Genomic DNA, 27736 nt, shown 5'->3' with positions numbered 1-27736 from the left:
AGGTTGGATACAAATACAGCATATTTGTAAGGAAAAGAGTTAGAATTCTCTAAATATATTTGCATTGTTGCACAATATTGTAATGCATGTGTACAAATAGTAATACACATACTATAACTGCATATATTATGATCTGCACATTTTCTATAGCACTCAAAAAAGGTATAAAACACAACTGATGAGGATGAGGTGTCATGTGATGAGGAAGATGAGGTCATCGTGACAATCCGGCAGGGAGGAGTGAGGGTAATATCAAAGATTGGGATGAGGATGAAGATAGATATGATAACTTGATGTGATACCTTGATGTGATGGCTTTATGTAATGGTTTGGTCAAACTTGTTTTCCACGATGGTACAATGTTGCCTGAGAGCAACAGCTGAAATTGAAATGTTACTTTATATTAAATATGAAATTTGTAATACATTATAAACTGGTTAATGTGTTTGTTCAGGTGTCGGGTTAAAGAAATTGAAGTTTTCAATAAATATATTTATTTTTTCTACATGAAAATGTAAAATGCTTACATTTGTCCGTTGTGCTACAATGTTGCCTTGGGGCAACAAACTTGTAGAAAATAAATAAATACAAAAATTATGATTTTTTTTTTTACTGCTATTGTTAAAGTGTCTTATTTTAAGCAGGAAAAATGTCTCATTGAAATCATAGTGCGTACCATAGAGGGACAAGCATTCAACTGCGCATGACCATCTTCCCAGCGCTGAAGTACCCCTTTAAGTTCTATAGAGCTGCTGTAGAGCCAAAACAATTTTTCCTGTTAAGATGCTTTGAAACTATCTGTATTGTAGAAAGCGCTTTATAAATTAAGGTAATTTGATACATTTCACTCCTGCCCTGTATAAATATTTCAATATATTTTATAATTTTATGTTTATTTTTAAGTAGGTTTTTGGAGTGTTTTAAATGATAATAAATACGTAATTATTTTCATTTCAATGTGTAGCCTTATAATATTAAAATAAAAATAAATATGACTAATTTGAATCATGTAAAAAGATGAAAGCATGACTGATGGATATAAATGTACTTATTTTATTTTTTTAAAGAAAACACATCACTCAACAGGCCATTTCTGATACATCACATAAACTGATAATTCATAAATTATTTTATTTTCAAGTGCTCGGTGGGGATTTGCAACATGTGAATCTCAGTTCAGTAACTCTGAGACATTTAATTTGGATCACCTCTCATTTGAGAGCAAACAACAGACAGTCTCAGACAGGAGGGATTTTGTCCATGGAGCAGCCACACTTCTCAACAATCATATTTGGGAATTCTGCCACCTCGATTTCAGTATAATCTCCTTTTTTCACCAGGTACATCATGGGCAGCGGTGCACTCTCCATCACAGCGCAGGTCCTCTGCCCGTATCCGTAGTAACCGCGCTTGGGCTGCTTGCATCCTCCTGCGCATCTGAACGCCTGGTACCCGGCCGGCTCAATGATCCAGTACTGAGTCCAGGTGAGCTCACGGAAGTTGATGAAGTGCTCCTCCCGGCAACACTTGCTGCTGTTCGGGCTGGAGTTACAGTTCCCCTGGGATCTGTTAACATGGAAATAAATGGTTTTAGTTCATGAGTGTATAATTGACATGTATAAAGTTCAATCAATCAATCAATCAACTTTATTTATATAGCACTTTTACAATGACAATTGTTTCAAAGGAGCTTCACAGTGTCAAACAGGACAATATTGCAACAAAATTTGATTTGGCTGTACAGTCGTTCTGGAGAAAACAGTGATGTTATCAGCTTATTTTAATTTATCATATAGCAACAGTGTTGGCAGATCAGTATTATAGTTTAGAGAATTAAATAAGACCTAATTAATCCATGTTATTTGTATATTTAGTTAAATAAATTGGATCATAATAAAGTTCAATGTTCAAGTCATACAATCTAAGTAAGCCTCAGTTTTAATAACTGTACTCACCCATATTCATCTAGGTTTAAGGTGTAGAACACAAGTTCAGGTGCACCCATATCCTTCTCCAAGGTGTTTTCCTTTGGGTCCTGTGTGGCAAAGCGAACTCTTTTGGCCATCTCAGCTGCGTAACTCCCAGGTCTCTCTCCCTCAGTCCACACCTCCAGATGCAGAGATGTCTTCTTCTGGGATTTAGTCCAGTAATGAATGGCCTGAGTCACGTCAAAGCTCCTCCAGCCAGTCTCATGGATGGGAACCAGTCTATTAAAATGGTAAATATGTACACATTCATTTGCAATTCATGCATCTTAAATTGAAAGACTGTTATTATTTGTGCATTGATTATATATATTTGGGCATGTGACATACCTCGAGTCTACGAGTGATGTTCTGTTGGACCCGTTTCCAAGCACTTCCACCCAATAGATGCTCACTCTGGCGTTGTTAATGGGTCTGTGGTTCCTCCGCTCAGGTTTGGCTGGATTTTGTACAGCTGTTTGAAAAAGTTTTAGCTCAGCCATAGTGACCTCAGTGTTTTCTTGCAGCCTGGCCTCCATGTCAAACACGAGACGCTGACGGGTTGTGTCCGAGTACTTGATTTCTCCTGTAATATCTGTGAAAAACGTATACGTTAGGTCACTGTTCATGACAGATGTACTATAAAATGTTTATCTTTATATTTTAGAATCTTATTCTCATTCGTTTTATTTGGCATAAATAATATTATATTTTTGATCAGCAAGTAAATTCAGAGCAGTCCAATTTTTTTAAGAAGTTATAAATCATGACATTATCAAATTTCCAAGGCATAAAGCAATTCATAAAACATATAAAAAATAATTAACTATTATTAAAATTAGAATGTTATTTACAAATTTGTTACTGTTTAATAGTTGAGTTTAATTGAGCAAATGTGCAATATATCTGTGCATTAAATTATCAATTTAATCTATTTCAAATTATTTTGCTTTATTTATGATCGCATTTTAATTGTATTTCTAAAGCATTTTTCACCCTTTATTTATTTATTATGCAACTAATAAATGTGTATTTATTTAAAAATTGTATTAGTGCATGGTCCAGTTATTTGTTGCATTTATCGTTGTTTAACCATGATACTAAATACATTATCTAATATTAAATATAGAAAAAAAAATTTTTTTTTTTTAAAAGTTCAATGTCATTTTGCAAATGTAACCCACCTGCATTTCCATGGATGCCTCTTAGAATTCCTGCCAGGCTTGGCACAGATCTCCTCTTACGCTTGTTATGAAGTTTCAGCATGGACAGATATTTGTTTTTGATGTGAGCCGGGACGACTAGATTTTCCAAGTCTCTCTTCTGAATCCTGGGGAGTTCTGTTAGTCCGAGTTTTTGGAGCATTGCCTGCTTCATGTCCTCATGGTTGAAGCCCTCAGTGAATGAGATCACTGCGGCAGAAATGAACAGCTGGGTGAGCAGAGCCATGCTTGATCTAGTGATGCCAGTGTCGTTCTCGTGACTGACTGAGTCTCTCAAGGTTTATATAGTTGACCACCCCACCCCACCCCATCTCCCACCCTGTCTGGCTATTCGCACCTCCACAAAGGGGAGGCAACCTAAAAAAGACACCCTTCAATTTATTTTATTAATTTATTGTTAATCAATTATAAATTATCTTGTGAGAAACATTTTTCATCCTAAATATGTCTAGTGCACACACACACACACACACACACACACACACACACACACACACACACACACACACACATATATATATATATATATATATATATATATATATATATATATATATATATATATATATATATATATATATGTATATTATACATTTATATTAAATATTATTTTTACATGTATTTGCCAGTTTAACTTATTTCAAAGCATTTTTACAATACTATTTGTTTTATTACATTCATTTATTATTTCTAAAGAATAAATAAATGTTTATTTATAAAGACGTGTTTGCATTTATTTGCTTATAATGCAACTAATACAACATTTACAATTCTGTAAATGTATTTAGTGCATGTTTCAGTTATTTTTTGCATTAGTTTACATTCTTTCTGCCTGTATTTAAGTTTAATTCCTTTTTACTTCCCAACTTTAACCATCTTTGGTAAAAACAGCAGCATATTTGGAAGGGCAGAGGCGAGAGGGAAGTGTATTGAGAAATGCCCACCCCTGCTGTCCTATGAGGAAGAGTCATTATTCCCCAAACACAGGCAGTAAATCCAGGAGTGTGCTGAGGGGATGTGGATTGGAGGGAGTTTTCTCAAGGGGGTGATTATCCTGTTACTATTGCAGGACTGCTCAGACCTCTTCTGTCCTGCCAACAGAAGGGACTAAACTTACCCCAGTCTGTGTATTGTGTATTGGGGCCACAGGTTGTCCTGGGATGTCAGACAATGACGGCACAGAAACGGCTGATGACAACGGATCACGTCACGTCAGACAGCTAAGCAAATTTACTTGCTACGCAGCCATGTTTTCATGGTAATCGTGTTATTATCTGACGCTGTTTGTCAGGATGGGCAAGACAAGTACAATCCAATGTTTACAATCAACATGGCTATTATTATTCCAAATGAAGTCAATAGCACTACAGATAAGACACATTTTCTCTAACATACATTTAAGAGCTACAGTTCATACAGAACTAAGAAAAGACATTTGAAACATTTATATTTTATAATTTTTTATGAATAATATAAAATAGCAACTGAAAAAAATATATACATTTGAAAACTCTAGCTGGTATGTTATTATTTTGAAGCATAATTATAAAAAGGTATACAAGTGTAAAAAGTTATAATCTACAGAGCTCAGAAAGACGATGCAAAATGAATGTGTTTACTCAACTGCATCTGTCAAATCTTCCACCTGCATTGCATTGAAACTGTCCTCATTGATTAAAGACCGAGGCATTGAACTTCAAATGAATAAAGACTGAACGATGAAAGCTTTCTATTAATCTAGAAAAATACAAATATGTTTAATGCCTTAAACAAAGAAAATGTTCTTGTGAATTTGAAATGTTTTGAATGTCAAAAACTATTCCTTTAAGAAGTTTTTATCTCCCAAAAATCTGACCCCCCTCCCTCCCCATTTCACAACAGACACCATTATAGTTATTTTTAACTGTATTCTCAGTATTAAAAACATTGAATGATATTTTAAAATACCTCATTTCAGTGGTAAATTCTAAACTGTCTGTCGTGTAATATATTTTATGAGACGTTGCATGTTTTGAATACACAGAGCATCATAACAAAAGATCTTAGGCCCGAGACTTTCAATGACTCATTAAATGAAACTATTATTTATGCCTATAGACAGTTGTTTTAGAAGCTTGGATGGTGGGTGGGTTACAACTGACTTTCTTTGATTTCTCCATGCTGCAAATTCTAGCACATCAATTAATTAGATGATCTAGACTGAAAGTGGTGTTTCTCATTTTCTAATTGCATATGAAAAGGGATCAGAAGGATTAAACCAACAATAACACTGTCCTGTATTTTGCCCCTTTTAATCAAGAACCCCAATAAACAGAAAAGGTGTTAATGATGATCATTATTGACCCAGTTCACTGAAACCAGCCCAGCTACACAGCTCAGATGTCTTTAATGTTTACTGCTATGATGGAGGGCTTTATTTGATCCACTATCAAGACTAATAGAAATGAAATTAAGCTATTCAGACAGACAAACTGTTAATAAACAGTCTGGTTTGGCTTTCTTTGCTTGAGATCACCAAGAGTTTATTCTGAATCACAGTTTGCCTACATCACATAAATGATATTCATTCATTCACATCCCAAATGTACCATTTATGTACATAAATGTCATGTAAGAGATTGGAAAAGTAGTAAATTAATCATTTAAATGACCAGTAGGCGCCGCTGCTTTAACAAGTTTGCATGGAATTTTCTGGAGATACGCAGTGGATCGTTTTTGTCCCCAGGGGGAGCGCTTGGATTTGCAGACTTGATCAAAATATGCTACCTTCTGTCAGAAACAAAGGCGGACAGTACTCAAGTATTTTACTTTCCAAGTCATTTAGTTTTTCAAGTATATGTACTTTATCAGTGTTCTTCTTTGGAAAACTTTTACTTCACAACATTCCAAAGCATAATATTGTACTTTGTACAGCAATACATTTCATATTGAATATCATTTCATACTTAATTACATTAAAAATGTAGTCCTGTATACTTTTACTCAAGTATTAAAATATGTAAAATTTTACTTGAGTACAAGTAAGAAAGTACAACATTTTAGTGTAATTAAGTAGGCCTAGGCCTAAAAGTTAGAAAACAAAAAAAAATATTTATGAAATGTAGTGCAGTAAGAAGTATGACATATTATTCTTTGGAATGCAGTGAAGTAAAAGTTTTCTAAAGAAAAACACAGATAAAGTATATACTTAAAAATGTATTTGAGTAAAAAGTAAAAATACTTCACTACTGTCCGTCTCTAGTCAGAAATGTCTTACTTCCCACTTATGAAGTCGTGATTACGAGCTCACGAGCTCATTCAAAAATTGACTTGTGGGGCGTTCGTGTCCTAATAGGAAACTAGTCTTTCCGAAAATTCCCATAGCACCTAGGGCAGCAATAATAAATATATATATTATATAAATTTACAGTTTTCACTAGGCTACACGTTCAACCTCCACATCATCCAGTCACTTGAGCACATCATAAAAGCAATTTATCATTCTTTGAACAGATTGCAATTGCTTTGATACAATAATGCAATTGATTATGCGCAAGTGTCTGCTGTTTCCTACATTATCAGTTGCTTATGTCATGTTGCTCTGGTTCCCTCCTGAATAGTCGTATTACTCTTCAAAACATCTAGCATTAGTTCCTTGCATATGTCATTAAAGCTAAATGGTTGAACCAGTTGTCATAAATTGTCACGCGTATTTTCTATTCATTTCTATCAGACTTTTAATTTGTAAATGTGCCCTGAATTCTGAATTTCATTAATGAAGGGAAATGTAAAAGGTGGATATCTATGTTACATATATGTATATGTTACAATTTCTGACAATGGAAGAACAAGGAAACGGTCAACAGCCAGGCCGAAAAAGAGGAGTATGGAGGCAAAACAGTGAAAGAGGTAGAAGAGGCCAAGATTGTTGACATGTTTCTGAATATAATGGACCATATTCTCACTTATTCATGACCTCAGGGCCAAGGCGGGTCAAAAGCCGAATGTTGGGAGATCAGCTGTGTCCTCGATCATTTAAATGTTTGTTGACAGAAGCAATATAATCAGACAATGTATAATATATATATATATATATATATATATATATATATATATATATATATATATATATATATATATATATATATATATATGTGTGTGTGTGTGTGTGTGTGTGTGTGTGTGTGTGTGTGTGTGTGTGTGTGTGTGTGTGTGTGTGTGTGTGTGTGTGTGTTTGTGTGTAAAAAAAAATATATTCAAAGACAAAACAGTTATTTTATATTTTTATATTTTTTATATTTTATAACATTTCACAATATTACAGTTTTTTATTATTATTTCTAATAACATAAAAGCAGCCTTGGTGAGCAGATGAGACTTCTTTTAAAAAATGTACCGTTCTAAAACTTAAAACTTACCGTTCTAAACACTACTGTGATGCAAAGCTGAATTTTGAGCATCATTCTAATATGATGATTTACTGCTCGGGAAACATTTATGATTATGATTATCTGAAATGAAAAGCTTTTGTAACATTGTACTACCATTTAAATGTTTTGGGTTGGTAAGAATTTTATTTGATTTATTCTTTTGAGAAAGAACTTAAAGAAATGAATACATTTATTTAGCAGCAATGTAACTGATCAAGGGACAGTATAGACATTTATAATGTTGCAAAAGATTTGTATTTCAGATAAATGCCATTCTTTTAAACTTTCTATTGACCAAAAAAATTTTACACACCTGTTTCAACATTGATAATAATCATAAATGTTTCTTGAGCAGTAAATCATCATAGTAGAAGGATTTCTGATGGATCATGTGAAGACTGGAGTAATGATGCTCAAAATTCAGCTTTGCATCACAGGAATAAATTACATTTTAAAATATATTAGAGCTGGGGGAAAATAATCACATCCAAAGGAAAGGTTTGTGTTTACATGATATATGTGTATGTGCTGTGTGTAATTGTTACATACACATGTATATATTTAAGATTTTTTTAAATACTTTTATAAAAAATATATATATTTATAAGATACATTATATATACAATATACACATGCAAATATATTTTTAAATATATACATGCATGTGTTTATTTATTTATACATAACCATAAACAGTACACACATATAATATGTAAACACAAACTTTTATTTTGGATTATATTCATATTTATATATATATTCTTGTCTTTTTCTAATGTACTGTATTTTGTTGACAGACTAACAGTAAAAGTGTAAATGGGAATCCTGTTCAGTCTCTTGTAATCAATATGGCACAGTCAGTTTGATTTAATTTATAATAATTAGCATATTACTTTCTAAAGGCGTGTGTTTACATTACAATTTAGAGTAACCTGTTATCAGAGGTGACTCTGTCCAAGTTATGGATTTCAGAAATGTATACAAATCATGCCGTTAGCTAACAATGTATTAATTTAAAGCAGAAACAATGGGCTGATTGAAGTTATGAATACATATTAACAATTGATTATATAGAAAAATATAGCATTGGCACATGTTGATTCAAATGTTGTGTCATCTGTAACATCTGTAGGTGGTGGGTCAACTGAAGTCTTCATGAGAGTCTGGATCCAGACTGAAGCTGACGGACTCTAGTTACCTCGGGATGGGCATTGAAGTTTCAGATATATAACAGAAAAGATAATAGATAAGATAATAAAACAGAAAAGCAAATGGAGAATAATTAGCATAGCTGCTGTTCATAATATTAAGCAAAGATAATCATGGGCATTTGAGATGATTGATCTGATTTGGAGTACAAGGTTATGAATTATGTGAGTGCATGGCTGAAGAGATGCGTCTTTAATATAGATTTAAACTGGGAGAGTGAGTCTGAGCCCAAAACATGATCAGGAATTCAGGCTATTCCAGAGTTCCATTGTCATCAAAACTGATAGTTTCATCTGAAAATACTGACAGAAAACACTGTTTTCTGACATCTTGTTTGTGAACAATGACACAATGACACAATGACACTGATTTGTTCATTAACACAAATACCTTTTTTTCTTTTCTTTTTTTTTTTTTTTTTACTGTTGAGCAAGTTACAGGCTTTTGCAGGAAAACCATTGTTTGGCAAGTCTTAAGGATGATTCAAGAAATGCACCAAAGCAACTGAGAAAAACTAAAAGTTACCACAAGAATGTTATTCAAATGCTTCGACTGATGTGTCTATATATTACTAAATAAGATAGAGAGAGAGAGAGAGAGAGAGAGAGAGAGAGAGAGAGAGAGAGAGAGAGAAATATCTCATAAATTTTTATAAAAAATGAAAGTGTGAACACATGTGACCCCAACCTGCCCCACCCCCTCAAAACCACCCCACCCCCTCCTTACATTTTCTGGTTAAGCAAAACAGCTGTTATAGATGTGTGTATTTATGTACTTTCTGTATACTTGTAGATTTAGGCATGCATATTTATGTTTTTGTTTACTTATATGTGTTTATATTTGTGTCTATATTTTTGTCTATTTTCAAAGTGTGTTCATCTACATGATATGTTTGTATAGGCCTATGTAGGCTACACGTTTATTTATGCATATGTAGGTGTATTTATTTTTATTTACATAGTATTTCTTTAGAGCATCTGAGATGTTACATGTATTCTGTTTCTATTATGTAGCCTAAATGTGTTTTAGGTGTGATTGTGTCCCCGTATGTGTATTGTTTATGTAAATGCATATGTTTATGTACATGTAGTCTGTGTGTATGTTTATTTTTATGTGTGTGTGTATTTGAATGTAAGTGAGTGTGTGTGTGTGTGTGTGTGTGTGTGTGTGAGAGAGAGAGAGAGAGAGAGAGAGAGAGAGAGAGAGAGAGAGAGAGAGTTTAGTCGCCATGTTTCTCCTGAATCTCCTCATCATTATTCCTGAAACACACACAGCGGCGGCGGGCAGATGAGAGAGAATCACCCCGTCACCCCGCATCCATACCGCCACCATCCTCTTTCTCATCATCCTCCTCACCCCATCATCACCATGACCATCATCTAACGGACTTCATCCCGCTGGCAGGACTTACTTTTTGAGGAATTAATAATGGGAAGAGGACTGAGGAAAACTAAGTGACACTCAATCGGTGCCTTTGGAGAACTTCGCTAAACTCACCTTTTGCGGATATAAACACATTTTATCCATATTTTCCACACACGCAATGCCTAAATATCAAATTTGGGGGGCGTGTCATGTTATTTCGGTTGGTTTTGAGGAGAATTCTCTTTGAGGACGAGCTAAAATCTGTTAGCCTGCTAGCCGAACGTCTTTATTAGCTGGATCATTAGCATCAGTTATTTTAACCCGTTAAAGTTGAACAAACTGGGGTTTTTGAAAACTTTGTATACTTGACATGGTTTGACACTAGCATTTGTTAATATTAATGCACGATTTTTATACATTTTTATAACAGTTACGATACACTGTGTAGCGAGAATGTTGTTAACGTTAGCTGGTTAGCTTAAGTAGCTATAGAAAAGGCACTTAAAATTCTGTAAATTATTATTTACAAAACGCAAGATATAAATGACTGTTTTACACAAAAGTCCAAGGCCTTTTTTAAATATAACCAGTTAAATTGTATTTTTCCCTCTTATTTGCTGCTTTGTTGGTCCCCACTGAATACATTAAAAGATGTAGTGAGAAGTTTTTATTTGTGTATGAAATTAAAATTAGTTTTGGAGTTTACTGCAGTTTTGTAACTGCATTCAATGGCGATAATGGGTGGGTTATATTTATAGCTATTTACACATCCCATCCAAAGATTGCATCGATTTTTAATAACATTTCAGTACATTTTTTGAACTGACACTCGTTTTGAACCATGTCTGGAGAAGTGCGTTTGAAAAAGTTGGAACAACTGATCCTGGATGGTCCTGTCCAGTCTAATAGACAGTGTTTTAGTGTGGAAACTCTTCTGGATGTTCTTATCTGCCTTTATGATGAGTGCACCAATTCCCCACTCAGAAGAGAGAAGAACATTGCTGAGTTTTTGGAGTGGGGTGAGTATGGTGCTTTAAATACACTTATGCTTCTTAAAAACAATGCATTTCATCTTTAACCCATATATGCTATATATTTTCAAGCTTACTTAAACCCATACATTTTATGTTTTAAGCATCTCAAGTCATTGCATTTATTGATTAAATTGTCTTATTGTAGTACAAACTTAAGTTCAGTAGATGTTTGTATCTTGAAGTCATAATAAATAAGGATATTTCACTGAAGTTCACGCAACAAATGTCTTTAAGCCACATTTGGCAGCACTGAATCATAGTGTGTGTACAGCCCTGGAAAAGTCAAGTAGCAACATGCTGTTAAATTCTAAGCCATCATACCATCATGCTGAGCAGTATATAATAATGATTCATGAATTGAAATGAACCTCAGAAAGTTATTGGACTTTGATTTAAACCGTCACAAATGATTTCTGTTTAAAAGTGCATGTGCTATTGAAAGTCTTAAAGGTCTTGTTGAAAAGTTATGAAAGAAATCCACTTCTGCTTGTGGCAAAGTGTTCTGACACTGAAGGATATGCTGCTATTCACTGTCATATAGTGATTGATCAAACTGGTTCCCTATTGGAAAGACTAAAGCTGGTGGGATTGTGCATGAATAAGGTAGAAAAGTGCCCTGGGCCGTATGGTGTCATTCTCTTCAATAACACTGCTGAAGTATGAAATATGAAATCTCCCTCTTTTGTATTATACAAAGCATTTCTCCAAGCATGGAATATGACAAGGGCTTATGTGGTGGTAAAGTTGTAAATACATTAACTGAATTTGAGTAGACATCGCTGGGAAGATTTAAGTGGCCAGTCTAGTGACTGAACTATAGCTAAACATGTACAGTGTAATGGGAAAGGCATTGCATTGTTGTAGTATGTTTAATCAGGACCTCCTGACCCAGCTGAACTAATGAATATGACTTTAAACTTGTTACATGTTTAAGTTGAGCAGGAAATGACTGGAGCGCTACATCACATTCCAGTGTGAATGAATATAGTGTGCCGTTTGTTTGTTTATTTTGTGGCGTGACTTGCAGCTACCCTGAATGACCTGAATTGTAAACATTCCTTCCATGGAAACAGAAGGCATGATGCCTGCAGTATAGACTGAACAAGTGTGGCGGAGAATAATCAACGCATGCACTGTAATACAATAATACAAAGGATAGATCGTATTAGTAGGGAACAGAAAACAGTTGTGAATCTATTCTATGCACTTGTAGACCTCTTAAGATGAGCATATGCTATATTTTAGACTAATGTTTTGTAATAAGACACTTGATTTCATTTTGATTCATGTCTTGTCAGCTTCTTGCAAAATCAGTGACGCTTGGATGCTTCCAATACATTTTTATTAGGGCCGGGACTTTAACGCGTTAATTAAGATTAATTAATTACGGGACTTTAACGCGTTAATTAAGATTAATTACGCAAAAAATAAATAACATAATTTTAACCACACTTATTTTTGCACCGCGGAACGTTTTTCAATGAAAGAGTTTCGACGGACCGATTATACTGAAACACCAACTAGCGCTCACGAGTCGCGTCACGACAACAACAAACCATAGTGAACATTTACGAAGAAGCTGATGAGACCGCTATGTTTGGCCCCGTGGATGGGAAATCTTGTTAAAAAACGAAAGGATGGAAGCGTCGACGAGCATGGTTGTGTTCAAACTATACAACCAGGAATTTGCGTATCACCGCAGCACATCAAGCCTCAAATATCACAAATATGTTTTTGCTACACTTAATGGCAAACATTGCGCTGGTCTGCGCAGGATGGAAGCGTCGACGAGCATGGTTGTGTTCAAGCTATACAACCAGGAATTTGCGTATCACCGCAGCACATCAAGCCTCAAATATCACAAATATGTTTTTGCTACACTTAATGGCAAACATTGCGCTGGTCTGCTGGACTGAAATAAATATTTTGTTTATTAAGCTTATGTATTCAGTCATTATTCAATGGTATACTAAAAATCCATGTGAAAAATTACTTCTCACTGTTCTCAGGTCAAATATTTATATGCAATTAAAATGCGAATAATTTCGATTAATTAATTACAAAGCCTCTAATTAATCAGATTAATTTTTTTAATCGAGTCCCGGCCCTAATTTTAATATTACTTGGCTTGGCTAAGTCAATGAAAGGAATTTGTAGGCTCTTCAGGTAATCTATTTGCCCTCTAGTTTTAAAACTTTTTTTTTTAAAAGCTGTAATTAGCTCTCTGCGTTGTACTAGGCTAAACTGATCCTTGCACACCTTTAAGCCACAGGTTGGTAAGAGACGATGTCAGGACAAGCTTGAACTTGTGCTCAGATCATCCGCCAAATTTGTGTTATCTCTGTCAGGGTCCTGCTCCTGCCTGTGATGACCACATGCTTCAGAAAATAGTTTGCTTCATTTTTCGTCTGACAGTTTTATAGATGGTCCAAAACACCATAAAGTTAAAAGCTACAAGTTTAAGTAAGCATAACTTGCAGTTTTTTTTTTACATTTTAATTGCTCTGAACTTGAAATATATGAGTTGGCTAATTCAACACATTTAACTTAAATTTTTAGTAGTGGAAACTTGACTAGCTTTAACTAGCTAATTCAATAAATGCCACCTTGTTAATTGGTTACACAATGCTTTGGTAGCATTAGCATAGCATATATATATATCTGTTCTCAAATTAAGCTCATGCGCCACTCGTCGCCATTAGGCATGTACCGATTTTTCATGTTGCGATTAATTGATGAAGCTTTTATCACGATATACGATATTATCACGATATTGAAATAAGTTGTAAAAAAGGTGTTGTCATAGCATAACAGCTTTAAGAACTATTTTTGTAATAACAAAAATAACTGAAAGTTTAAATACAATAGTTTACAAAAATACAAATACAAAAGTTTAAATTTATCTTACAAATTAAGAGAAATCAATTTTAAGGGGTCTCCTAATTTTTTCCAGAGCTGTAAAAGTACAAATTTCAAACTGATTAAAGTGCAAAAGAATTAGGCTATAAAGAACAACAGGTGTAACATTATTATAAGGTCTCATTATTTAATGCATTATCTAAGATTGAGCAATAACTACATTTGGTACAGAAAGTATAATGTTTTTTGGTAATGCTAGTTAAGAAATACTGATCATTGTTAGTATTATCTTAGGTCCATTAAAAAGGTTATTTTATTATTAAACAGTAACTAAGAAATTAACATTACTTAGAATAATTAATTCTTTATAAGTTTTTTTCATTGTTAGTTTGGCATTAATAAATCAACATGTTAACTAATGAAGTCGTATGTCTTTTGGACAAATAATCCAAAATAATTGAATCATTAGGGTAGGGCTGGGGGATATGACGAAATATATCGTCTGGACGATAGAAAATGTCTATCTTTTTATATTAGGCTCTATCGTTTACGCCACGATAAGGCGTTTACAGCAGAATTTTACGTCAAGATGCACCTCACGCCACGGCATGCACGCTGCAATACATAAACAAACATGGAGGAAGACGGTAGTAGACGCGGTTCAGACCAGGGTAATAATTATGCCAGAGTGGTGGCATAAGCGCGCAAAACAAACTTCAGACACAGACACTGCAACGGGCTTTTACGCATGGCACACCATATAGCCATATATTGAAATATTTTAATGGCAGGTGTAGGATGGCGAAAACTAAACATTTTCTTGACCGACCACCGAGCCTCATTAGCCGGTTGAAACCGGTTAACCGATTAGTTTAAAATATGCTACGCTATTTGAAATAACAGCCGCGAGCCGTGCTCCCTCTCTCTCTGTGTCTCTCTGTCTCTCTCTCTCACACTCTCTCACACACACACACACACACACGCACACACTCGCCTCCCTTCCACTCACGTCACTTTTTTAAATCCCCCACAGCGCGAAACACGAGTCCCGCAAACGCGCCGCCGTGGAGCTTGTTTGTAATCTGAGGACAATGGCTCCTTAGTTTCAAAATGGTTTGGGTACAAGCAAGGTGATCGCGTTGAAAATAAAGGCATTTGTCTAGCGTTAGAAGCTCATTTAAAACATTGCCGCGGCTCATTTAAGAAAATGACAGCTCCGAAGAGACGCCGCTTTAGTTCGAGGTAGTGCTAATAATAAAGAAAGACAATCAACATCAACGATCATCTGTTACCACTGAAATGTAGATGTAAAATATTTCCAAATGTAAGTCCATTTTAAGCGAAATGCACGCTTCATATTGTCGTCTGCCCTGGCTCTAACCTCGAGTGTTTAGCCTGTTTACTTTTTGCAAACCTTGTGTGCGCGCAAACCCAAGCGCTGTGACCTCGCGTCAAATGTTTTTATTGGTTTATTAAGTACAAACAGGCGAGTTATGAAAAATTGAGTAGGAGGGATATGTTCACTTCACACGAAAAGATTTTGGAATGAGATGGCTAACTGTAGTAGCGTTTAGTCCACTGTATAATAGCCTAATTTAGAGATCACTTTTTTTTTTTTTACTGACAACTTTGATCGGTTAACGTTGATACGGTCAACCATCGGTCAAATGGTCATCGGTTAACATCCCTAGGCAGGTGTTAACTTTACCAACAGTCTTGCTTGAATAAAAGGTTCTAAATAAAATAAAAATGTAGTCCAGTACCTTTATTTGTTTTTTTATATATATATCATTTCAAACTGCATTTTCACATTGCAATTTTGTATAGATTATTCATAAACTGAATTAACAGAAAAATTGCTATATCGTTATGTATATCATTATCGGGATATCAAATGAGCTATATCGGGATATGAAATTTTGGCCATATCGCCCAGCCCTACATTAGGGCATGTTGTAGTCCAAGATTAAAACATAATGTTTAAGTTTGAAAATAAATAGCCTATTAAGTCTTTAAGTATTAAGTATTTGGTGCTGAGCCTGTGATGAACAACACTGAGATTACAAAAACGAATGGCTGTTTTAAAAACATCACTAGCATGATTGCTTTTGTTTGTGGGGTTTCCGGGGTAAACGCTGCATTCTGCAGTTTATCAGCGCCCTCTGCTGTCACTGAGCGGCACTTCAGCAGCGCGTCTCCTTCACTCGTTCATGTGCTTCTCATTTACATCTGAACTGAGCGCGTGTCCCTTTGACGCAGAATACAGCGGTGTTGAGCATTTATACGGTTGATGGGCAACGTATTCTTGAGTGCATTATAAAAAAAATAATAATGTTAATAAATTATTATTATTTACGATATTTTGAAGTGCCCACAATAACAATATCGTGTATATTCATTATCGTCATATATCGCATTATCGAAAATCGGCACATGTCTAGTCACCATTATGGTTGTCCTACAAAAATCATAGCATAGCATAACAAAACATTAAACACTACTAAATATCCCACTTAAAGTTAATCTAAAAAAAAAAAACAACAACATAATAAACACTTAATTTTGAATGTCATGGCAAAGCATGCTAGGAAATAGAAATTCCAGCCTAGTTTTGGTTAAATTTAAATTAGTCTAAATTTAAAAGAAACATATTCATGAAACTCAATAAAACAGTTAAGATTACTTAAAAGGTTAGTTCACTCAAAATCACCCTAGCTTAAAAAATTACACCAAATTTGATATTCACAGTAATGTCGTTCCACACCCGTAAGACTTCTGTTTATCATTGGAACACAGTTTAAGATAGTTTATATTTAGTCTTAGGACTGTGCAATTAACAGCCCTGTTTATTAGTTATTAAATTATTTGCTGTTAATTCTGGGGGCTGATGGTGAGCCAGCCTTTAATATTCTGATCGAGTTACTAGCTGGAATTTGTTGAATATATTTTGCCAAAATGTTGCCTACTTGTTTTCAAGAGATTGTGGAAGTGCACTTTATTGTTGATCTTATTTATTTGTGGTTATCATTTTTACTTGAATACTTTTATACTTTGATTTGAATATGTTTTTATTTATTTTAGTAGTTCAAAAAGTACAACAAATGTTACAATTTCAGTTTAAGAATTGTTGAAATGTGTCTTTTTAATAAATGCAACACATTCTCAAAGTCATGTGAAATAATCGTGTTACATAATCGTGATTTCAATATTGACCAAAATAATCGTGATTATGATTTTTTTTCATAATCGAGCAGCCCTATTTAGTCTGACACCGTATCTAAGTGCATATTATACTGTCCATGCCCAGAAAGGGAATAAAAACATCATCAAAGTAGTCCATATGTGACATCAGTTAGTTAATTATAATCTCTTGAAGCATCGAAAATACATTTTGATCCAAAAATAACAAAAACTACGACTTTATTCAGCATTGTCTTCTCTTCCGCGTTTGTTTTCAAACCTCAAATAAAGATTAAAATGGTCATGATTCAGCGGATTGATTCAGGATTCGGATCGCCAATGTGATTTCAGCAGTTTGACACGCAATCCAGATCCAGTTTTTCCAAATTTTGCTCCAAAGAAAAGCTAGGTTTCCTAGGTAGGTAGGAAACCTACCCATCACAAGAAACATTCTGCGTTTTTACATTTTCAAAAAAACTATTTAGTAAGTTTATAAATCCATTTACATTGTGGACACACACAAACACAAACAATGGTTTGTTTCGGCTTAGACGTACGCGGATAGCTCAAAATGTGTACAGATAACACAACACTTTGCTTTACAAAGTGGCGTATATGTTTACGCAAAGTCATGATGTCATGTTGCCATTAAAAACATATATCTATTTTACAAATATCTTTTTTGGCTATTACCGTATATAAAATATTTATTTATTTAAAGTGAATCCAACATCAGGTTGTATTGTATAATGTCTAATACATTTTTGAAATAGAAAAAGTAGGCATTGATATTGTATGCTTCCAATATCTACTCTTATCAGGTGATAAGACCTGCTAATTCTTTTGGCATATTCATATAGTCACTGTTCACATATCATGCATAAAAGTATGGCAAATTGAGTGTTTACATACACAACCTTGCTCAAGCAAAATCTGATCACCAGACCTAGATATGCTTGCGTTCCAACGCGTGTTCTGCACATGTCTTTGACATTATGACATCAAAACAGCTTTCTTGAATTTTCGGTTCATTGATGTGCATGTTAACCCTCAAACAGTTTTTATAATTAGCCAAGTTGTGACAGTTTCTCAGCATTTCTTTGTACTTATAAATGCATTAATTGACTAATTAGTAATAGTGGGCCAATTTCATGTTCTGCTTTCTTGTGCTGATCTGAAAGAGGTCTGAAGACTTGAAGGCAAATGTAGGAATGTGCAAGTCACAGATGCCGTTCAGGCCCAACTGTTTGAAAGAAAAGGCTGACTCGGTGGACGGTGACTAACAACTACCCTCTGGTATTTGAAGAAGTCCCCCTGTATAGTGAGTTCCCCCGAACAGCTGTTTTAAATTGACAACCCAGGCGGTTTTATGTGACTATATCCTGTCACTCACAACCCCAACATCTTCTGCTTTTCCCGTGTTCTTTCATACCATCTAAGTTTATTTATGCTGGTTGGGTTTGCTGTCGGGTATAACCGGTCTCATATTTTGGGATTAGGTTTGTATTAACTTTGGAAGGTTTCTCGTATTCAAAGGTCCTCATCACGAGCTTTTCCTTTATATTTAGTCCTTATTTGTATTATGGCAAGTCAACACCTGCTTAGTCGCCATGATTGGCAAGACCAATATGAATTTTAGGGATGGGTATAATCTTCTTGTCTGTTCTGAACGGATTGGGTTTAGGACCAGACTTGTTCCTCCATTGTTATTGGCTTTCTCATAGATGACAACAAGTGCCAGAGTGTGAACACTGTTAGTTGTTTTTTATGGTTTTAAAATTAATTTATCTTTGCTTAATGCTTATCTTTGCAGATCATGTTTTTTTTTTAATCCCTTTTGACATGTAATATTATGGTTTTATGTTTATTTGAGATTAATCCAAATTTCAATAGATTAACACCCTTAAAGGTTTAATTCACCCAAACAAGGAAATTTAGCATTAAACATGTTCATGTGTAAATCAGTCATTCACTTGTCCGAGTAAAAAATGTGCTTGTCCGGGAAAAAAGTTTTGTGTGTGTTGTAAATATAACTTTTTCTAAATCAATATTCTCACCAGTGTTCAATCAGCTTTGACATATTTTAAATCTGCTTATTTGTGATATTTTACCATTTATAAAAGGCATTTTCCCCCTAATCTTATTAAATATAAGCTATGCTTAAGGTTTCATATTATATTCTTAAATATGATCTATACATTAAATTAAGACACTATAGGGCTGTAACCAATCAAATTAAATAATTTACATGGAAAAATTACAACTGCATTAAATAATGTTATGAGATTTGTATTTTTGAATAAACAAAATAAAGTATATGAAACTAAACCACCAGTAAGGCGGCAGCAGGTGAGTCTTAATGACTGAGTCATTAATTCAAACGATTCATTCAAACAACTGATTCATTCACGAATGAGGCAGTCGTTTACAAACAGGTCATTGAATCTTTGATTCAAACGATTGATTCAAACACGGAACCATTTAGTAACACGTGAGAGGCGTTATGGTTCTGCTGTTTGAACTTTGTTGCTTTGAATCTTTGTCTGGAAATATTTTTGCAGCTGTAATATAACGAAAACACTCAATATTGCATCTAAAATGTAAGTAACTAAGTGTTAATTAATTGTTTATGGACCTGTCATATGAAATCATTTGTCATACGTGTCATTTTCAATCGTGATGTTATTCAGGAAAACGGCACATTTGGTTTTGTGATGTTGTTTAACTGTATCAATTTATAAATATAAAAAACTTCACATTTTGAATGTTTACGGCAGTTTCTCTGTGTGAGCGGCGCTCTTTTGTTTTGATTTCTCCTCGAGATACGCGAGCGTCAACAGCGTTATGTTACTGTCCATTCATTACATTATATATTATTCATATCCACTATCAATCATCACTTACACCTTAATTAATGCAGAATCTTTCTGGCATTTTTGTGATTCGTGAGTAATTTTTTGTTATTGTCTTTTTAGTCAGTCTCTTGTCTGTCGGGCAAGTAAAATTATCTTTCACTTGTCCCTTTAAGAAATCCGCTTGTCCCGGACAAGCGTTAATGTCGAGCCCTGCATACTGAGCTTTTTACACTGTTAAAGACTTGGATTCCCATGTTAAACATGGACAAAGTTTAAAAAAAAAGTTTTGATATTGGAGTTGCTCATGTGCTTTTGTTGGTTCCCTGCATTTTGGCGACAATTGTTTTTATAAACAAGGCCTAGATTTGTAGCTTGTCTAATGCTGAAAGTTGGGACGGTCCCAGTGATAAAGGTTCACGGTCATGCCTAGAAACAAGGGGGAGAGGACGCTGGCATTGTCTGTTCGCCGCTTCTCCACCCAAAATGTTAACTGTACTATTAGATTTAGATTTTATTTTATTTGATTATGACTGTGACTAGTCAAACAGTCAGAGCTACAATTGGGACTGTTGCTGATTGCTGGCAGCGACTGAGAGGACGTTGTTCGCCGTTTCTCACCGCTTCTCTGCTGTTTTTGTTTAAATTCTTGAAGTTGCATTTGGTTTGAAAGACATTTAATGTTGCTCGCTACGGCTGCTCACTGGTTTTCTCCTTCGGGCTTGAACTGCATGGTGGCTGAGGTTGCATCGGGATAGTGTCATCAGCGTCTGGCATGATGTTGAGATGTTCTGCGTCTCGGCTGCGTCGCGGTTCTGTCTTGCATTGCAGCAGTAGAATGGATTGGACTTCTGCACCGACCCCGGTGTGTCCACAGAAGTGCCCGGAAAACTTTGCCTCCTGGATGGTGCTGTAGCGATCCCCATCATCTGGTCTTCAGCGGCCCGTCATGCCTCGACGACGTCATCAGGACACTACCGAATTGGGAATATGTAGCAATAGAGCCTCTAGCGCTGGGAGAAATGTAAAACATGGAGTGGACCCCAGTGTGCTGTGGTGCTTACAGAAACTTCCACCATCAGCTCTGTTTTCTGTTCAGGAAAAGCTTTTTACTGCAATGCGTTGGTTGTTTGTTTGCAAGCCTGCAGTCTCCCTCTAATTTACTGAAGCTTTCGCGCCTCGATCGCCCCCCCGGTGACCGGTCCCAGTATAGCCGCCCCTCTGTGTTTTCTAATGGACGCGAGACAAACTAAACAATAAAATTACACTTCAAATATTTTTCCCCCAAAGTTAGTTTATGTCATTGAAGGCAGTTATCATCACGATGATTTCATTTCAAGTGTTCGTGTTTTAGTTAGTTATCTGACGCTTTAAAAACGGGGGGTGTGATGTCATGATTGGCAGCTGAGACTGATGTCTTCTCTGAGTGAAGTTGTCACTGAGGCACTAACTGACTTTTTTCTGAATTTTTGGGAGCAGATTGGAGCTTTAGCTTTAATTTCCACATTTCCATAACTGTTTATTTCACACCAACATAATTAATTGTTCTGCATCTGCGAGAGTGTGGGCGGGCTTTTGATATCGCCGCTGTACTTCCTGCTCTACTTCCTGTTCTACTGCGCAACTCCGTTCCCGAAATCGCTACTGCGCAGACTCGGTCCCAAGATGTCAGCGCTGTGCAACCCCGCCTGAAAGCTTCAAATATGGCAAGCGGAAACGGATGATGTCGAGTCGTCCATATTTTTTTACGGTCTATGATTGTTTGTGTAATTTTTTTTTCTCTCTTTTCCATTCTTGCACTTTGAGATTCTTCGGAATGAAAAGTACATTATAAATAAAATGTATTATTATTATTATTATGTGTTGGAAGCAGGCGGAGAGTAAAACTGCTTCAAATGTCTATGTGTTGTTAGCTATTGTCACGTAAGTACACCAAGTAAACAACATGATCACATATAGTTAATTTATCAATGGAGCATGCGATGTATGGTGTGTGTTTATAGGTGTCTGTTTGTTTATTGTAAAACCAACACAAACAACAATACAACACAAAGAGTGGGAAAATATGTTGAACTAAATTATTTCATTTTAAACCTAGGGGGGACATGCACAGAAAGAGCACTCCATTCATATGCACTACTATTCCATTGTTTTTCTATGTAAACACACGCTAGTCTGATATGCAAAACTGTTCAAAGCGACACGATCCCATTCATTTCAATGTAGCGCTACCGACTTCTGGCGATACGAGCGACAGTGACCGTTGCTGACAGAATGTGGCCATGTCAAGCGATGCGAGACATGCAACAAAAGTTTGGAAATTTCAACATTATGCAAATGAGAAGCGATTTTCGCGAGCGACAACCAATAGGAGTGAAGTCAGTGGAGTGCACGTGATCCGTCTGCTTGTCAACATGGAGAAGTTAATTTGAGCGGTTATGAATTTCCCTGTTCTTTACCATGTCTCAGTGTACATACAGAGACAGGGCTCTACGTTAACATTTTTCTTGAGGACCACTTGTGCTTCTAATAAAAAACATTTAGGAGCACAGTCAAAAATTTAGGAGCATTACATTTTAATCCATCAAACACATTCCAATTATAACTTTCCCATTAGAGGACTATATTTGTCCCTTTCAATTAATGTCCAGGGGCAATTTTATAAGAGCAATGTTTTCTAATCTTATTAAATGTATGCATCATCTGTCAATTTCTTAAATTAAAACAGAAAAGTTGTTTTTAAAATGTTAATTTAAACAATAAATTAAATCAAATGAGATATGCATCAAAATATCTGTCTTTGCAATGCAGAAGTGGCACTATTAGAAGCTCTATCAGCTCATGGGTAAAACATTTTTATGAATGAGTTTTTGAATTTAGAAATATATACAAATTAAACTTTAATAGTTTAATATTTTTAAAAAAAAGTCCATGCAAAGTATAAATATGAACATAAAACCTCCAGTAGGTGGCGGGAAGTCATTCAGTCAATAGTTCCAAAACACAGATTAATTTGAATCAATCGCTTGGAGATGCGAACCAGTTCTGGTGTGGATTTAAAATAGAGTTGTGGCTAAAACGTTGTTACTTGATATCAACTTGTCTATTGGACTTTTGTACAAGATCAGTATCACATATGCGATCATGCCAATACTCGGAGCAATAACAAGCCGTAACTTTTGAGTCGCGCAGATACTGCACTAATCCGCAGCGGGAATATAAACACTTATTTTATGTGTACCATAGTGATTCTGGATAAGACAAAAACATGGTTTGGAAAAAAATCTTCATGATATACTCGCCCATTATATACATTTATAAATTTTTTAAACGGCATGTGTGCTAAAGATTAAACTAAAGAACTCGAGGGCTTTTTAAATGTAGCTATTAATAAAAAAATGTATGCCATTTTTGCCCCAAGCATCCTTTTATTTCTGAACTTGTTTATGATAATCCAAATTAGGTATTTCCAGTTCATTCAATTTGGCTGTCAATCATCAGCGTGAGGCGTCTGTAAGTGCACATGGCTGCGTCGTCACACCCATTTCACCTTGTAAACAAACAATTGTTTGAAGTGTAGTCCGTCGCACACGTTTTTGCACTTATTCTGTTGACTGAAGGCATGAAAAGCAGTTGATTGCAGTAGGAAACATATGCTGCGTCCTAATACGCTTACTTATACTACGTCCTAAAAGTATGTACTCTCTTTGTGAAGAAAAAGTATATACTTTTGAGTGTGTAGCAGAAAAGTAGGCAAACTTCGGGATATACTACTTCGCCATCTCTGTCACTTAGTTACGAGCATCCCGTCACCGTTTAACTGCCCTGTAAGGCATCTTCAGATTCTTCACAGTTCAAATCCTCCACATTCAGTTTAATCTCGTATCGGAGAGAAATGTAGCCGCAAGTTGATCTGCCATTTGTTGGTCTTTAATGCCTCGTGTTTGCAGTTGAAAATTAATGATGCACTTAAAAGTTAATGGCCAAACGTGTCATTACAAAAGTTCACAATGCTGCTGCAGGTGAAATATAATGTGGACAACACTGAATAAACATATTTTTGTCAGGTTAAATATTGATAGATGGTCACTTAAACCCCTTTATCTAAACTTCTCTACTTAACCGTTGGACTCGCACATCTGTCATGTTTGTAGTTTTTTAACGCTTTTTATCCGCGTTTGTAGTTCTAATCGAATCCTCGTCCAACTCTCAATGGGTGGTGGGCAATATCAGCCGTTAGAGTGCACATCGATCCGTACTTTGAATTCTGACAGGAAATAGTAAACCATCCTGGAATACTCTTTTCAACATACTATGATTTGGAACATACTAATTCTATTTTCGAATACTATTTAGTATGAATGTATGCGATTTGGGACGAAGGAACAGCTTAACAGTTTCTCAGTGTTGATGCACTTTGGGAGTTTTTATTCCGATTGTATTACACATCCATTCATGAGAATCGATCGGGTCACTAGCAATGGTGCGCCTAAATATTTTCTCACAGTCGCACTCAGTGAGTGAGACACATAAAAATAAAAAAGATTATGCATGTAAAAACTTGTCTGGGATTGTGGAGATATCAAGTAAGTTGCTTTATATCATTTAGGTTTTTGTTCACATTTTGACATTGATGACCCCTTGATTTCTTGTGATTTTTAAGGTTAGGCTACACATTATATCACCATTGGCATTTACAAGTTTTTGAATGTAAAATTTTTTAAATGATCTTGCCTTAATGATTTAATTTCGATTGATGAATTTTGTCTGAAATTAGTAGTTTCTTTCCATTTTAGTGTATGAAAGAACCCTGTGACATTACAGGAAAGCTGACAATTTATTTTACACCCAGTGTTTGTATTATGCAGACATGAAAATGCTCTTGATGTTGGGAGTCGAGCAGAGCAGGTTTGAGCACAGCACATGCTCACAAGTGTATCTGTGAGTTCTGCAGTCTGGCTTTAAGCGTTTCTTTCCCTCTATGGAAAGTGTGTTTTAATGATCCTGCCAGTGTCTTTGCCTTTATATGGTCTCCTAATGCGGCTCTCTTGGGTATTGCAGGAGATAGACGGTGAGGTTCATTTGATTTGCAGCTCTGTGTCCCCTTACACTGGAGACGGTGACAGTGATATATACACAATGAGACTTCTGCATTCAGATCTTTAATGAACACCGACCAAAGTGTGCTGTAGTTGTTTTGGACACTTTGGAAACAGTGTAGGTTCTTCTTAGGAAGGTTTGACCTTTAAACTGTCCTTCATAAATAGACTTTATACACTTTTTATGGTTGAAGTATTCGAGGCAGTGATGGCAGTTCCAGGTGGTCTGTCTTCCATCTGTTTCTAATGCCCTGTAAAAGGATGCCTGACAGTGGTAGCATTTGATATTCCAGTCATTGTTTACATGGACTCTCGCTCATATCCCACAAAGCTATCCGTGTAGATTTCATATCAACAAATCAGTCGCCTGACATTTTGGCTAAATTTGAAATGTTTGGCCTTTTTCGCCATAGGTGTGTTCACTGTGTGAAGCAAGGAGCGATATATCGCATATCTTTCATGCTAAGTAGTTGTGTGTTGATAGACCAATATAATGCTTGATATTCAGTAGGGGTGTGACAAGATCTTGCGATATTAAAACGTGACAATATTACCTGAGGTGAAATGTTGTCTCGCAAAGTCACAATATCACTTGTTTTTACAGTGCTTGCATTATATTGTTCGGTCTTTTACTGCATATGAAATTAAATAAAAATATGTGCTTATCATGTAAAAAAAAAAACTCCATCGCTTAGCCTACACATAAATATTCCAATACACACAGTTATCTCAAAATCTTGGCAAATATTCACGTTGGTTATTTGAAGGCTGAGAGCATGTGTAACAGTTTATTGTCTAAGATTTGATTCCATATAAATAAACATTCTAAAATAAATATTATTTTATATATAAATGTAAATTACTGTACTTTAATATACATGTGTATTAAATCTAGGGCTGTGCAATTTGAAACGATATTCAATATGATATTGCTATTAGTGTGTAAAATCTATTTAAAATTATATTTAAAAAAATATTGAAAAACTGAGAATGATACCATTTGTGTTTCACATTCTTTCTGGGAAAAGAAAGCATTACAACTTTTGAAAGTGACCAGCAGTGATTTAGCAAATATATATATGTTAAAATTTGTGTGTATTTGGTAGTTCTGTGTGTGTGTGTGTGTGTGTGTGTGTGTGTGTGTGTGTGTGTGTGTGTGTGTGTGTGTGTGTGTGTGTGTGTGTGTGTGTGTGTGTGTGTGTGTGTGTGTGTGTGTGTCGGACAGCGCGAGACTGTTGTTTTACGCAAGTTATTACATATAATTATTTCTCTATTTAACATCAAGCAAGTCACTTAAGTAACAGTCGTGTGCCCATTCTATTCTCTGATATATGGCAACCTAAAATGTGCATTTTTTACAATGTTTAAGTAGCCTATTAAAATCATTCAGATATTGCGTGCCATTATGATATGCATATCGCAATATGTACATTTGCGATATTTCGATAATTTTGATATAATGCACAGCCTTAATTTAATCCATATAAATCATTTTGATATAGTGTCCATATACATATTAATTAGTTAGACATTTCACTCTTTGCATCATATTGCTCATTTATTGTCCAAGAACAAGTATTTTATAAACGTATATTTTAATCAGAATTATTGCGATCCTATTGTATTGTGCTCTGTCCTGTATTAAGTTCCCTCAGGACTTTTGTAAAAGCCAAATTATGGCCACACCTCAGATTTGGTCCTTTTAGAAGGCTGCTGCTTTCCACCATTTCTTCTCGTTTAAACAACGTTGTGCGCTGCGCCAGACGGATGCTGGCTGAACAGGATTTACAGAGTTTTCAATATCGTGATAATCAAACAATGTTTTAATGATAAATACATTTTAAATGATTATAATAACTAAATGTTACTTCATTTTATCGCGATTTATCGTGAAACAGGTAATCGTATCATCCCTATATACAACAAAGGAAATTGGCTACTTTTTCTGCAGAAAGCTAATCTCTAGTGACTAGGGATGCACCGATCCACATTTTTTCACTTCCGATCCGATCCCGATACCTGAATTTGGATATCGGCCGATACGATACTATTCCGATACCAGAGCTGTGTTTGCTTTAATATTATTATTATCATTATTGTTGATTTTAGATGATTCTAAAATAAACTCCTCTCAATCGGCAAGTATGATATTTATGTATTAGGGATGAAATGGTATGGAAATTTCACATCACGATTATAGTGACCCAAATTATCACGATTATCGAATATTATCACGGTTTTGTTCAAATAAGAGGAAAGTGTTCAAAAAGAACAGATGCACAAACTTAAAACATTTCAACAAGTTTTCAAGTTTTATATTTGAAAATCAACAAACAACAAATAAATCAAGCAGCTCTAAGCACTTTTTAAGCTAGATTCTGTGGGATTTCCTTCCTTATAGTTCTGCTGTGTTTGTTTGAAAGTATTTTCGGGGCTGAAATAGAACAAAAATTGCCAATCACTTTATGCTGAATGAATCTCCTGCGCACTACATCGCACAATCTTCTCTGCTTTTAGTGTAGATTTCAGTGAGAGCTGTGTG

At 35.2% G+C, this 27736-nt stretch overlaps 2 protein-coding genes across 11 annotated transcripts in view; one reads left to right on the top strand and one right to left on the bottom strand.

The window, feature by feature from the left end:
* Positions 1-1156: 1156 nt before the first annotated feature.
* On the bottom strand, positions 1157-3413 carry lft2 (lefty2). The gene is made up of 4 exons (XM_067454688.1): positions 3149-3413; positions 2316-2559; positions 1956-2207; positions 1157-1566 (listed from the first exon to the last, which is right to left on the bottom strand). The coding sequence occupies exons 1-4, from the start codon at positions 3411-3413 to the stop codon at positions 1239-1241; spliced, it is 1089 nt and encodes a 362-aa protein (XP_067310789.1). The 3' UTR covers positions 1157-1238.
* A 6649-nt stretch (positions 3414-10062) lies between these two features.
* cdc42bpaa (CDC42 binding protein kinase alpha (DMPK-like) a) overlaps positions 10063-27736 on the top strand; it is a 126549-nt gene continuing 108875 nt past the window's right edge. For all 10 annotated transcript variants that reach the window (XM_067455988.1, XM_067455986.1, XM_067455987.1 and 7 more), the window contains exon 1: positions 10063-11189. In XM_067455988.1, coding sequence (XP_067312089.1) covers positions 11012-11189 — 178 coding nt within the window. In that variant the 5' untranslated portion in view covers positions 10063-11011. The remainder of the gene's footprint in view (positions 11190-27736) is intronic.

The sequence above is a fragment of the Pseudorasbora parva genome, chromosome 10 (genome assembly GCF_024679245.1).
Source record: "Pseudorasbora parva isolate DD20220531a chromosome 10, ASM2467924v1, whole genome shotgun sequence".
In the NCBI taxonomy this organism is placed as follows: domain Eukaryota; kingdom Metazoa; phylum Chordata; class Actinopteri; order Cypriniformes; family Gobionidae; genus Pseudorasbora; species Pseudorasbora parva.
This window is presented reverse-complemented; position numbering and strand designations above follow the sequence as displayed.

What these genes read in the sequence shown, in the direction of transcription:
- lft2 (XM_067454688.1), bottom strand. Translation starts at nt 3,413, where the DNA reads ATGGCTCTGCTCACCCAGCTGTTCATTTCTGCCGCAGTGATCTCATTC. An exon ending in ACATCACTCGTAGACTCGAG is followed by an intron (nt 2,208 to 2,315) that starts GTATGTCACATG and finishes CCATTTTAATAG; the next exon opens with ACTGGTTCCCATCCATGAGA. An exon ending in TTAAACCTAGATGAATATGG is followed by an intron (nt 1,567 to 1,955) that starts GTGAGTACAGTT and finishes CCATGTTAACAG; the next exon opens with ATCCCAGGGGAACTGTAACT.